Here is a 14,545-nt window from a genome sequence, read left to right as displayed (position 1 = left end):
AAACGCGATACAGTCTGTACTCAACCGTAAACACCTAAACGAAAGTGATAAAAAAAAAACGCTCGAACGTATTCTATAATATCTATAAAAAAACAGAAGAAGAAGAATAAGACGAGTAATCGTAAAAAATATACAGAGCAAAACGCGTAATGTACAAATCGATAAAATAGATGTATTGCAGAATTCTTTCTCCCTCTCTCACTCATATACACACACAAAGCACACACACATACACTCTCTTTCTCTCACTCTCCCTCTTTCCCTCTTACTTTATCCGGAGGTTATAGATTATTTGAAAGACGCCCCGTGTCGGGACGAGGATGCAACAAAAAAAATGTAAACGGTCACGATCCAGAACGTGGTAAAGACACAGCGTGTCCAGCTTTTCAGTTACCCGTAGGGGACGCGGTACTACGGTACTATGAAGAATATCATAAATATTAAAAGTTCGATAACAAAGCACTGCTCGGACGACGCAAATCGACGAGTACGCGCGGAAGTATGAATCCCCAGAATGAGCCACGTCGGCTTCGAAAAGTAATTGATCCGGCCCGATCAAATGGGAAAAAGATAAATAGTTGCATGCACGATGACGTGCTCCTCCTCATTCCGTGATAATCTTGCACACGGCAGGTTATCTTCATAAACTATCGTCACTATCGTCGGCATGTGCTTCGACCGAAACGTTCCCAGGCAGGCCAGCGGCACTTCCTTCTCTATTATTTACAATCTCCTGCTCCATCGAATTATTCTCCGCTTGCTGTTCGTCTGTGTGCAGACAATAATAACAATAAAACATTGCGCCAAACTGCGCTGAGAATATTTCAAATTAATCAAATTCTTGAGACGCGAGTGACCATGATATAACATGTCTAAATAAATGATCATTGTCTCCAGGGCCGTTACTGGCGGGGGGTGCAAGAGGTGCCCCTGAACCTGGACGGCCAAACCTAGGGGCGGTCGCTGATCGTTTATTATATGTAAAGTTTTGGATAGTAACAATGATAATCAAGCCTTTTTTATGATTATAAAAATGTTAACTTATTGATTGTAGTTTACAGTGCAAAAGAACTATTTACTGTAAGAAAGCCTATGTAGAACTTAAGATGGAAATATTTCTTCGTTACTCTAAAACGATTCGTATTTAAATATTGGAAAAAGCACTGCTCACTCTTAGACCGGTAAGTTCCTTTATCGATGTAAAAAGATCAAGTGGTAAAGCGGATATATCTTAATAATCTTATTGTATTAAATCGAGATTACCTGACTGCGTTGTCGGAGATTCCTCGTCCCCTTGACCCGGATTCAATATAGCTTCTTTGATTTGACTGTTGACACCCTTTGGATCTAGATCTGTCGCCCAACTAAAGTACATTAGTGCGAGGTGTGTATTGCCCAACTTTTTATGCACCTAAAGAGAACGACGAACTCACGTGAAGAAACGGAAAACACTACTATATAGTGTTGTGATACGAACAAGTAATAATGGTCCTTACTTTTCCTATCGAATAATAGACTAGAGACTCTTTGGGTACAATGTTTTTCAGCTCCTCAAATTCACTGAGCGCTTCTGCGTGCCGACCAATTGAGAAATTAATACTCGCGCGATGAAACTTGCATAACGTATTGTCGGGATCATTTGAGATCGCAGTATTCAAGGTCTTTAAAGCTTGATCGGTTTTCTTTAGCGCGTGCTGCACAACACCGATGTGGCACATTATCGCCGAGTTCTGCGGATTAATTTGCAATGCACGTTTGAAATGCAATTCTGCCAGACTATATTGTTCTTGTTTAGAGAATATCGTTCCTAATCCAAACCTGTATGGCAAAATATACATTGTAACTGTCGTAATGAATTTTCCAATTTTGGGCCACAGAAATTAATTTCTAGATTTAATATATCGAATAGTTAATACGTAGATTTCGAGAAAATCCTAATAAACCGTACAGATTTATTTTAATCGAACGTACCATGCATTATAATGCCTAGAGTCGAGCCTAATAGCGCTACGAAATGCAGTAATGGCCTTGTCCAGCTCTTCCGTCATTACGTATTCATGACCAAGAAGTGTATAGGCGTATGGAAAATTAGGGTCTACCTGTAAATGTACAAGCATAGAACGTTCATATCGATTACAGTAAAGAGTAAACTTCAAATTCTTCGGAAATATTGAAGCATTCGAATGGAAAACGCACCTGGATAGCTCTCTGAAAGAATTTGATCGCTGTTTCGTGCTCCGTTTGTGCGGAAAACAAGTTTCCAGTGGCGCACCAAGCAGCTGGTGAATTACGATCTTCGGAAACAAGTTCTTGTGCAAGGGTGGAGAGCTGTACTTCAGCATGTAAATGCCATAAAACTGTACTATAAATTTCCATAAGTTCAGTCCTTTGGGGTTCCAACTGTCTAACTTCTGCAAAATAACTGTGTACCAAGGAATAATAAGTACCAACTTAGCTAAAACTCAAAATTTAAATCGATGAACAATTTTCCTGGACTTTTTACCTAGCAGCCTTTTTGTAATCGATCATTTCAAAGTGCGCACGAGCCAGCATCGACAGTACCCATCCTGTATTATAATGCTGTGCTGGAAGAATAGTTAATATTTCAACGGCCTGGGCACAATTGTATTGACTTAAATGTTGATATGCCATTCCTAATTCTCGTAGCAGTGACATTAAACCCTCTAGAAGCATATAAAATACATGGTTGAGTCTAAAGTTGAAAAGGAAATATTTCCTTCGTAGCATTACAATGTTTGTAACATACCGGCACATTGTTTTTGAAGGGTCACCGCACAGAAATTGGTGTTACTTTGATTGTTCAATGCATTTACATTAGCTACCGCCTTCTCTGACGTAATAGTTTCACTTTTTTCCTTCTCGTTTCGGTTTCTTTCATTTAGTTCATTAAAATTGGCCTTATTTAAATTAGTCTTTGAGAGTCTAGCCTTCGTTTTCCGAGACGGAGATTTAGGCGTGGCAAATTTATTCCTATTAGGAGACTTATTATTTTCCTAATAAAAACGAATGTACGTCATTTATACCAGTTTATGTATCATTTGTAACATCTGAAATTAAAAATTTAAAAAAGGGAATAATTACCTTGACTGAATAACTATGACTGAATAGCCTTGACGAACGCCTAACGTTGGTACCTTGCAGCGTCGGTGCTGCAGGTGTTGGAGTAGTAGGCGTTACCGTTACGATATTTGCACTGTTACTCGTATTTCCGGATTGTGAAAATACTGGTTTTCCTTGCTGCAAAGGTGTTTCTTTTCTCGACATCAATTGCTACAAATGAAAATAGCACATTACACATCTACAGAATCTGCATTGAATGTTACCCGTTTGAAAATACGATAATTATTATTTAAGTCTTACCCCTACATGAGCCCTTAAACTACTGACACGTTTTACTAAACTTTTCTGATCGTTAGCTTCTGTAAGCGTCGTATGTGAAGGTAAAACGGTTGGTTCAGGTGTATTGCTTTCCAATGGTAAGATACCAAAACTTGGAGTAAGAGGACTCATAGTATTATTGAACATGCTACGGTACCGTGGAAGTTTAGCTCGTGGTGATATTGAGGAGATATTACTGTAATGTGTGGGCTGATTTTGCGGGCTCTCGTCTACAGAATATAATCGTACACCAGGTCCTATACCGTTCATGATAGTTGCTGTTGTTGTCACTTGTGCAGGTGTACTGCAAGACATAGTGATAATGTAGTAATACAATTTAAATACTACAATTTGAAATCTGTTTTGTGAACGTATACATACACAGTGGTGCCATTTGTGGTAGGTGTACCATTCAAATTGTTAGTAGGTACAATGAGATCGGATTCTGTAGCATATGCGGGAGCAGATATACTACCATGGCACATTGCGAAATTATCTAATTTATCTAGTTGAAAAACTTTTGTAGGGTCTACCGCTTCACCAACATTGCACAGCTCTTCGAATGAATGCCAAAGAAATGGATTCAATTTTAAAGCCAATTTATGTGCATCGTTCCCTTTCGCGGTACGCATCATTTTGTAATAAATCTTGGCTATGATCTGAAGCGAGAAACACGCATGCTCACCGAACTGAGTTATGATTTCTTCTAGATTTTTTAACTGCTTATAATATCCTCCTATTATTGCTGCTTCCGCTTCTGCATATCTACAAATAAAAATGTTAGGTTATATGTTGATTTTAGATTGGTGCAAAAAAAGTTGTAACATTGTGCTCACTTCTCTAAGTCATAACAACACTTGGCCAAAAGAAATCTGCATTGTGCAGAGCTTGGAGCTTTTTTAGAAAGCAATGCATAAGCCTGTCTAACTCGTCCAGAACGATAATAACATGTTGCCAATAGGAATAAAGTTTCTTCTGTGTCAACTGTAAAACATTTCAATTAATATCGCAATTGCATAACAGAAGAGTTAATTATTCCAGAAGTTATTATTGAAGAAAAATTCAAACTTGCCTTCTGCGCATAATCTTTCTGCTAAAAATATTGCATCTGGATAAGCATAATGATTTAAACAATGCCATATGGCTGCCTGCAATTACATACATCATAATATATTGACAAAACCTATATAGGTGCACAATGATAAAAACGTTTTGTTATTGTGGTATTGTAAACAAGGAAATAAATACACAGTATTTATATAAAATCACTCTCACACAAAGTAATGTGATTGAATTCGTAAAATGTAGTAAAATTGAGTACAGAATACAAGGAAAAACTCGTAAACATCGTAAACGTTTGAACTTATTTATAGTCATATCCCCTCCCATTTACGTCCATTTCGCAAAAGCAAACAACCCTAAAGAAATACACCCTTATAGAAAAGTATGTTTAACAGGATATTAGATGAAATTACAATAACACAACGAAAGATATATTATCCAGAAGAAAACGGAACGTCACGCAATATTGCGCAAGATTTACGATCATTTTCCTGTTCAGAGGAAAACATACGCGTAAACCATTTCAATTTCTGATGTCAGTATCAATAAGTGTGGATGCGCCCCGATAGAAAATCGCACGTCACTGGCAGTTTTCCCGTTAAACTCGAATGATTTTACCTGCACTGGCTCCTGTACGATCATCGTTCACACGGCAGACTCGGTCATATAAGAATAATCACGAACGTTTCAAGAAAATTTAACGAAGAAAATCCAAAGTCGAATGACTGCTGTGTATAAAAATTTCTTAGGAGTCCATCTTTGCTCCGATTCTTTTGAAGTGAACAACCGACTTCAGGACGAAGGCTCACCAACATCGCGGAAACGTCAGTTCCATGCGAAATGAACAGAACTTGTGCACATAAGCGTTACAACTGCACGCAGAGTTCGAATCTCTGTTCTGATAACCAATTTTTCGTGACGAATATTAAGTTGTATTAAGTACTTCTTCTATCTACTGTAGATTAATTTAGAATTTCCTTCAAAATTCTATTTAGTACAGAATTGTACGAAAAAAAATGTATACCGAACATCAATATTCTACATTTGTTTACATGTTCGTACTGTTTCAGAGGGATAAAATAAAAATAGTTACTACACAATTAAATGAACATGCAAAATTTTCGATTATTTAAAATTTGTTTATTTTATTATTACTAGTCTCTTCTTAACATTTATTTCCGATGATACATTGCGAAACATGTTTCATTATTTATAAATTGTTTACAGAGTTTGGTTGGTAACGCGTGAGTGCAAATTTAAGTTGGATGTTGTGCTAAACATGAAATATTGTATGTAAAAGCAAGGATTAAGTTTAAAATTTTCAAATTCAATAGTATTTTGACACGTACAGAAATTTCATAATTGTAATATATTCATCAAGTATTAATAGGGACAAAGTATGTTTACATATACACATATGTACATGTCCATTACTTCTTGACACAAATGTGCATTATGTAGCTACTTATTAGAAGAGTATATATTGAAAAGTAGAAATACCTTATAAGTGGTATAATTAACACAAGGTATTATGTACACAGTATTAAAAGTATACTTTAATGAAAGAACATTTCATTGAAGCAAAAATATAAATAAAACTTTATTTAAATAATTCTCTTGTAAATGTATATATACATGATAGCTATGTGAGTATTTAGTTACATAAAAAATATATTTAAACAATCTAAATATATAATATTATTTTGCAGATTTTAAAAATAATACAATCACAAGAATTATGTAATATTTTATTTTCCAAGGATGTATTGTTTATTGCGTCCTTGTTTTCGTGCAAGTTCTAGACTGATAACAAAAGTCAAGTTGAAATATGTCTGCATCTGTGTCAGTCTTATCATACTACTTGATTTTTTCGGAGCATTCACACATCTCCTTGAAGTCACATATGACTCAAATTTTGTTTACCCTTACGAAGGTGATGTGCACGAATTTGTGAATGCACTGAGACACAAAGAAAAACCTAAAGTCCCACCTATAAATGAGTTCAATTACACGTTTATACTCGATAATAAACAGAAATGCATAGATCCAGCATATAGTAGTTATCGTGTAGTGTACATAGTGAAGTCTTCAATTGAAAACTTTGAGAGAAGACTGGCAATTAGAAAGTCTTGGGGCTTTGAAAAAAGATTCTTTGATGTGCCATCAAAGACACTTTTCATGTTAGGTGTACATCCCAATGACAATGAACTTCAGACAAAGGTAGAAGCAGAGGCTGCAAAATATAAGGATATTGTACAAGTAGATTTCATCGACTCTTATTACAATAACACTATTAAAACAATGATGGCTTTTAAATGGTTAGTAAAATATTGCTCAAATTCGAAGTTTTATATGTTTGTTGATGACGATATGTATGTGTCGGTGAAGAATGTTTTGAGATTCATAAGAAATCCAGCTAATTATCCAGACTACCTTAAGGAACCTAAAAAAATTGGAGCTCATAAAAGAGAAATCAAAGATTCCTATGAAATGGGAGAATCAAATAATAAAGATGCAGTTACAAACAAGATCAGCAATACTTTAACTGAAAGTCATCTTCCTGAAGACATAATAAATACTTTCACTACAAATAAGTTTACCCATACACCGAAACAAAATTCTCATGATAATATTCCCACTAAAACATCTGCTGATAAGTTTAATGCATCAAGCTTTAACGAGAAAAAAATTATGAGAAATGATATTACTCTTAACAGAAGAAAAAGACAAATTTTTGATTTAGAACTTCCAGAGGATGTGAGATTATATGCAGGTTTTGTATTTGTATCTTCTCCACATCGTCATAAATCTTCTAAATGGTATGTTTCTCTTAGCGAGTATCCTTACCATCTATGGCCACCATATGTAACAGCTGGTGCGTATATACTGTCGAAAGAAGCTCTATTGGATATGTATTATACTAGTTTTTATACGAAATACTTCAAATTTGATGATATATATATAGGCTTAATTGCAAAAAAAGCTGATATTGAGCCTTTTCACTGTGAAGAATTTCATTTTTACAAAAAAGACTATACAAAATTTAATTATAAATATGTAATCACTTCTCACGGATATGGAAATCCAAGTGAATTACTAAATGCATGGAACGAACAAAAAGCTCTTGGTAATGCTTAGTTTTGTAATTTTCAGTTAACTCTGAAAATTGTACATTAGTCAACATTAGTCATTATTGAGGTTCTGTACTTACATTTCATTCCTTCTTTTTTTTAGAATACCTATTTATTAATTATGTTTAGTTAATATATTTCAATATATTTTTACATTTTATATGTGAAATATCACAGAATATAATATTATATATGTAGTTCTGAGTTTAGCTGATTTTATATTATAATAGGTCTCAAAACATAAGTTAATGGCAGGATACAAAGTCATAAAGAATTGTACAAGTATTCTTAAATGTTTTTTTTTTATAAAACTAATTTATTATAAAATACATTAGAAAAACAGATCAATATCTGAAACAGACCTAAAAATATTATTAGTCAGTCTTTATGTGCATAGCAAGTTATTATGGTAGATTTGAATTGTTGTAATATTTTCATGTGACTTAGAATGTAAGAATAATATTCAAGCAAATTGTAATTATTACTGTTCATTGAATACCAATCTTCAGTGTTATATTTAACACATGGCATAGCTGCTTACTTACACCTGCATAAAAGGTAAAAAAATTACTCTTAGTTTAGTGAGATCATTCTATTATGGAAGTAAGAGCGACAACAAATATGTTATGATAAAAAAAGATAAAGAAAAAATGATTAAAAAATATTAGGCCATGAATACAGTAAAAATTTCAAGAAAGAATGTGTGTACAGAGAAATATTTACAATTTTATACTTGTTGAACTGTTGTCATCCGCGTTGTATCTATTCATATGTAAGAATTCAATAAACATATTTTTTAAATTCATGTACTCAGTATTTTTTAGTTCTCTGTACTTTTTATTGCATACTTATGGTCGATACTGTTGTTGGTCCATATTTGCTTTAATTAGTGTTTGGTCTAAATTTGTAGCTTCCCTTTTAATCATGTTCAATAAAAGCTGTGAGCTCTCTAAGATCTACAATAATAAATTTTATATTAGCTACTTTTGTGAACTTCTAAAGTTTGATAATAATAAAACAGAAGGTGCACATTTGTTTTTTAAATAGACATACAAATAAATGTACCTTTATGTATGCTGTTTCTGTATCAGAAATGGTTCTATCATATTCGTTTCTAACAGCTATTGTTTTAGTTAAGCTGTCATTCAATCGTGTTAATTTATAAGACAACTTCTCTATTTCCCTTTGCAAATTATTTTTTTCTTCTTCCTGTGAGTCGATCTGTGTTTGCAACTCTATACGCCGTATTTTCATCTCCTCTAAACCTAAAACAAAATTAAAAACTATTAAGAGAAAATAAATAACTATGTACAGAATATTTTCTGATGAAATTACAACATAAAATGACTACTAGTCCATCAAGATTTTTATTCCTTACGTGTACGATAGTTTAAAATAACTTGTAGGTTATATTAAAATCCCTTACACTTTACCAGTTCTTGGTTGTAGGCTTGTAAAGCAGCGCCGTGTTGAGACATTTTAAACCCTCCATACACAAATTAATAATCACAAATTTTGTGACAAAGAAAAAGAATTTTGTTGGGAGAAAAATTTAACTGACAATTTTGCTTCAGACAATATGTACTCAATTAAACAAGCGTTTCAGTTTTGCCGCGGAGCTAAAAAGACGTTATCTGCAACGCATGCGCGCTTGTTAATATGAAGCTTTCCTTAAAATTTAAAAATCACAATTCATACTTGGAATTTCTTTGTCACAAGCATAAATTTTGTATAACCGTTAGCTTCTATATGCAATATTGAGAAATGTGGGTACAATAAATCTATAGATTTTTCGTTTTATTTGATATATTTAAAAACACCTGCGCTTTTAATTTGATGCTGGAATGGTAAATTATCTCAACTTTATTTAACTGATGCATACGGTAAAAGAGAACCAAAACCAGAAGAGAATGTAAAAAGAATAATATTAGATATATAGTATAATTTCAATTATTGGAACAACGCTTATCCGAACATTATTGTTTCATCAAAATAGATTACAAATCAGTTTTAAATAATACGAATCGAAAGATTAAATGATCTCAAACTGTTATATTACAAAAATGTTGGAGCAAGAAAATTAAAACCGAATAAAATAATTAAATTCTCCATAATACAGAATAGTAAAACAAAAAAACAGTTTACACTTGCGACTTTCGTTAAAGGACATATATATCGTTTGATCGACACTGTATATTAATATTCACTATTAAAATCTATGTTCACTTCTAAACACTATGAGCGTAACCAGTTCATATAATCGAGGTTCCATTGTATATTATGTTTTCAACAGAATTGAAACTTTAACCTATTGGATGCTGGTCCAGGACCCAAAACCATTATTGACAAAGTTGGAAATGCCTTAGCTTTCCAATGCACTGAAGTGTATACCTCGAAATGTTTAATTTTTAAAGTCATTTTTTATAACAACAATACAGTGTTAACAGTTAATATTCACGTTTTTGTTTATACACGACATGCACTACATTTTGCATCAAGACTTACAGAAAAGGAGCTCATCCCGATCGTAGAATTCTCTCGTAAGAAAAACAATGCATCTGTTTGCCTTCCTTTTAAAGGCGTCACGAAGTGTTTTCGTCGGGCAAGCTACAATAAATGCACCTTTCGCTCGGAATCTTCACTCCAGCAGAAAGCGTGAAAGCCGCGGAAACGTGTACATGTATACGGTCCCGCTCTACCTCCATCGATCGATCGATCGTGAATAAATCAGTAGTTTCCGAACCGTGCTCAGAATGATCTCGTCTGTATCTTTCGAAGTATAGACGTACAGTGTTTCGTTAAAGGTACACAATGTACCGAATATGTACCGTTACGGCTAATACGTGCAGAATCAAATGCTCGATATGCTCCAGTATCACTGTACGATTGATCTACGCTTTCTAGCGAATGAAACACGTTTTATGCATAAACAACTACATACAACCACCTGAGAAGCTTTCACGTGAAATCTCGATCGACAGCTTGCAGAACAACTTTACTTTCGACAGGTTTTTTTCAACATGGATATGTCAGGTATGACAATATTAAGATTAATCTTAAATGGTACTGTCCGTACCAGTCACTGAAAACTATAATCGTACTAAATCTTGTGTCCTGGTTCTCGACGGATATTTTTCATTTAAATGTCTATTTTATTACAACGGCATACCGTAAAAAACGAATGAAAATCGATACGAATTGAAAAGCAATATAGGTACGTTTGGTTCTAAGTTGACACGATTTATGGCGCTTGCGCAGGTAAATTACTCGATCTTATCCTTTCGAGTATTTACAGATTTCGCGTCCTTATTGAATAACAAATCGCACGAATAAGACGTAAAAATATAAGAACCGATCAATGTGACAGAAATGAAATAAAATGCCTTGTTGTTTCATCCGATTCTGATTGTTTTTATTGCTGATCAAGTGAAATTACTTAAATGCATATGCGAATCAAATTTTATATCATAAATAAAGTGGAGGTTGTGTAATATAGAACATTAATGATATAGATGGATGAAATTTAAATAATTTAAGTAGAATATGCACAAATTGCAAAAAATGAAGGTGACAATTGCATTCGGAATAATCCTGTCACTATTCGAAGATGCACACGACCTTGTCAAATGACATCACGATACTATATTAGGCTTTCTTCGCCGGCGCAAGTGTATTACGACATACACCATACGATAGAAAGATTTTATGCTAATTACATGATTTTATAATTAATGTACAAAGAATGCCACTCCCACTTTGTTGCCCACGTATCATTTTAAAAATCAACATCATTCGTTTATTCTGGTAAATAAACAGTATTCACTTCATCCTTGATGCTTTACACACTTATTCTTCGTAATATCGATTATTGGAAGTGTTAACAATAAATTGCAATAACAATAATTTCACTAAATTGCTAGAATAATTAGTCATTGTACTATTTACTTTATTTACAGGCAGTATAATAAATAATACACAAATGTAAAATCAAGATCATTTGTTTAAATATGTGATATACATAGAAATGTTCTTTTACACCATTCAATATTTATTATGTAAGTTTTCTAATTGCATACAATTAATTTCAAATATTTTATACTATTATTATTTAGATATTAGGTACCTATTTCAAATTCAATGATGCTTATTTTTTAATTTACATTGATTTCTTTTCTAGCTAAGACATATATCATCGGTATATAATTTAAATTGTTCATCAACCTTGACATTTTTATGAGCAAAGCAAACCAACATAGTTATATATAATGACTCATACTTCAAGATATGTGGGATACCATGCTAGTGCAAATCGAGACTACTTAACAGATGGAGATGAAAGTCATCGTGCTCCATCAGACCGCACAGTATCTGAATACATTGTATCAGCTGATCATGCTACAATGGTAATTTGCAGATATACTATATCATTTGCATATATAATTATAAAGCAATGGAACTTATATGCAAATAGTAATAAAAGCGTGTACTTCTCTGATTTATGTTCAATACACTTAAATCCCACAGGTAAAAACAATGAAAAAAGATCGTCCAGAGAAATATGAAAAGGATGAAGGAAGACGTTCACGAAGCGCACACAATAGTCGTGTTTCAGTATTGTCTGGATCATCCAGGCAAGGTCTACATCCCCTTAGAAAAAGTGCTTCGCATGGCAGCATATGTGATAATGGCTCAGACATATATGTTACAAGCGCTGCTTACAGAGCAACATCAGATATAAGGTTGTACAAATAAGAAAGTAAAAAAAAAAGAAACTTAGCTATCAATATGTTATAAATGTTGTCGTTCAACCAACAGCCATGCATCACATCACAGTCTTACTCCGAGTTTAAGAATGGGTCATCGAGCACCTAGTCACTGCAGTTATGGTTCTGCAAAATCGGTGAAATCGCACGCTTCCAGAAAGGATGGTATTATCATAGAAACAATGTCAACACCTAATCCGTTTTGTCCGAATACCAAGGGAGTTTGTTGTCTTATGCTACTACTTAATCTTGGCTTAATTCTTGTCACATTAGGATTTGTTATAGTAATTCAATTCTTTCAACCGCTAATAGTTTGGTGAGCATACAATTAACAAAAGTTATTTAATATTATATTTAATAGGACAATGTATTTATTACTTAACCATATTATTATATTTCAGGATTTTGGGAATAGTGTTTCTCGTATTTGGATTTTTAACTTTGATAGGGAGCCTAATATATTGTGTACATGTATTTAGAAATGCTAAACACCCACACGACATCAATCCAGAAGACCTTTATTGGACAAAATACTGGCAGGGACATGTAGGTTCAGCACCTGAAGTGTACTACAAGGCAGAGGATAAGTATCAAGACGATGGGTACAGTGATCGGCTAAGCAAATACTCAAATAAATATTATGATCGACAAAGATACTAAAAACAACATCTAATTTAATGCAAAACCTGAACATATTCAACGTATTTATATTATAAATATAATAATGTATTATAATAATTATATTATAATGCAATAAGAAACATACGCACCAACTAATTCCAGAAGAAAAAAATTACCTATCATGTGTATTACTATTATTAACATATAATGTAAAGCATAATGTGGATAATTGTATTTTGTATAAAATGATAAGTTATTTATTTTATACACATGAGTTTAAAAGCAATAAAATATCAACTATAATCTACAAATTTTTTAATTCTAAAACGACTAACAAAGAGGATTTCTTGACAGAAATTATATTTTCATTCTATATTGCTTCATACAATTATATAACACACCTTTTCCATCCTTCTTTCATTTAACTTATGATTTTACAAACAAAATGTCTCAGCACAACATATAAATAATACAATACTGTTACCACGTTTTGTCATATCCAACCGTATTATCAAATAACTTTCCATTTAAAAATTTTCCACCACAGTCCAGTAAATAAAAAAACTTTCGGCCTTTAATTTTCATTGGTAAATAACTCTTCATGGCAACTCTTGACATAGTTGTTTTTACCTTAAAAATAATTATTTCCAATTGCACAACTGTATTTATGGAATTTTTCACACTCACCTCATTAGTAGGAACTGTTAGAACTCTTTGGTTTTTAATGAAATGATAAGTAACTATAGATACTTCTTTACCCCCTTTGTGTAAAATAATATATTTTACAAAACGTGTAGTTGATGCATATAGTGTAAAAGCTATCAAAGGTCCTAAATGAAAACATACAAATATTTTAAAACGGTATCTATGATATAGCTATATACAGTATAGTAAAAAAACTATTGCACATTAAATATTATAATAATAAGTTTCACATCTAAATAAGTATCTAGATACTTCAACAATTTTACATATTAAAGGGCCTTCAAAATTATAATAATTCTTTGTATATGAATATATCTTACAATTTAAATATAAATTATGTTATATTACCTACAAGTAATCCATAATAAAAATATATTACAGTTATTCCATTTATTTTCAAATAATCCTTCCAAGATACAGTCTTTGACCAAATTAACTTTATTTTTGGATCATATGTATAATATGATATAAATGCAGAGAAAACCAATGCTCCCACTGCAAATAATTTTAATCCTTGAAAATAACGAGGTTTTTCAAATTTAAATAGTAATACGTTATTTTGCACATCTGTATCCATGAACAATTTATTTTCCATTAAGTTTTCAGCCGATCTTCTGTATGCATAAAAAATTCTACTTATGTTTTGTTATGTACATTAGAAGTAAGTCTAAGTTCGTTTAATAAAATAATCATTTTGTATACATAATTCAACATTACTATGATACCTTGTATTTGTTATTTTGAATGCACGGTTAGGCGAAGAATGATATGATTTACAAAATGTGAAGTCGTTAAATTTCCCATTCTTTCTTAGTGTTTGATAAAAAAACTGTAATTTATTAATTGCACGTATATTTGTGAAAG

General features: G+C 32.7%; 4 protein-coding genes across 4 annotated transcripts; 2 read left to right on the top strand and 2 right to left on the bottom strand.

Moving 5' to 3' along the window:
* Nucleotides 1–486: 486 nt before the first annotated feature.
* Nucleotides 487–5,211, bottom strand: LOC107193497 (cell division cycle protein 27 homolog). Its single transcript, XM_015582951.1, has 13 exons — nt 5,080–5,211; nt 4,472–4,547; nt 4,236–4,383; nt 3,781–4,164; nt 3,382–3,703; nt 3,103–3,291; nt 2,768–3,014; nt 2,504–2,684; nt 2,197–2,422; nt 1,972–2,099; nt 1,497–1,818; nt 1,264–1,411; nt 487–768 (listed from the first exon to the last, which is right to left on the bottom strand). The coding sequence occupies exons 1-13, from the start codon at nt 5,101–5,103 to the stop codon at nt 641–643; spliced, it is 2,523 nt and encodes an 840-aa protein (XP_015438437.1). The 5' UTR covers nt 5,104–5,211; the 3' UTR covers nt 487–640.
* A 1,011-nt stretch (nt 5,212–6,222) lies between these two features.
* LOC107193585 (beta-1,3-galactosyltransferase brn) lies at nt 6,223–7,599 on the top strand. Its single transcript, XM_015583059.1, has one exon. It carries the CDS (start codon nt 6,223–6,225, stop codon nt 7,597–7,599), a length of 1,377 nt encoding a protein of 458 aa, XP_015438545.1.
* An 841-nt stretch (nt 7,600–8,440) lies between these two features.
* Nucleotides 8,441–9,076, bottom strand: LOC107193432 (Sjoegren syndrome nuclear autoantigen 1 homolog). The gene is made up of 3 exons (XM_015582874.1): nt 9,019–9,076; nt 8,658–8,857; nt 8,441–8,548 (listed from the first exon to the last, which is right to left on the bottom strand). The coding sequence occupies exons 1-3, from the start codon at nt 9,068–9,070 to the stop codon at nt 8,441–8,443; spliced, it is 360 nt and encodes a 119-aa protein (XP_015438360.1). The 5' UTR covers nt 9,071–9,076.
* A 2,525-nt stretch (nt 9,077–11,601) lies between these two features.
* On the top strand, nt 11,602–13,118 carry LOC107193587. Its single transcript, XM_015583061.1, has 5 exons — nt 11,602–11,647; nt 11,770–11,995; nt 12,117–12,331; nt 12,408–12,671; nt 12,757–13,118. Exons 2-5 carry the CDS (start codon nt 11,858–11,860, stop codon nt 13,013–13,015), a joined length of 876 nt encoding a protein of 291 aa, XP_015438547.1. The 5' UTR covers nt 11,602–11,647; nt 11,770–11,857; the 3' UTR covers nt 13,016–13,118.
* Nucleotides 13,119–14,545: the final 1,427 nt, after the last annotated feature.

Source organism: Dufourea novaeangliae, unplaced genomic scaffold (genome assembly GCF_001272555.1).
Source record: "Dufourea novaeangliae isolate 0120121106 unplaced genomic scaffold, ASM127255v1 scaffold6, whole genome shotgun sequence".
NCBI classification, from domain to species: Eukaryota; Metazoa; Arthropoda; class Insecta; order Hymenoptera; family Halictidae; genus Dufourea; species Dufourea novaeangliae.
The sequence above is the reverse complement of the archived record's forward strand: the minus strand, read 5'-3'. Positions and strand labels throughout refer to the sequence as shown.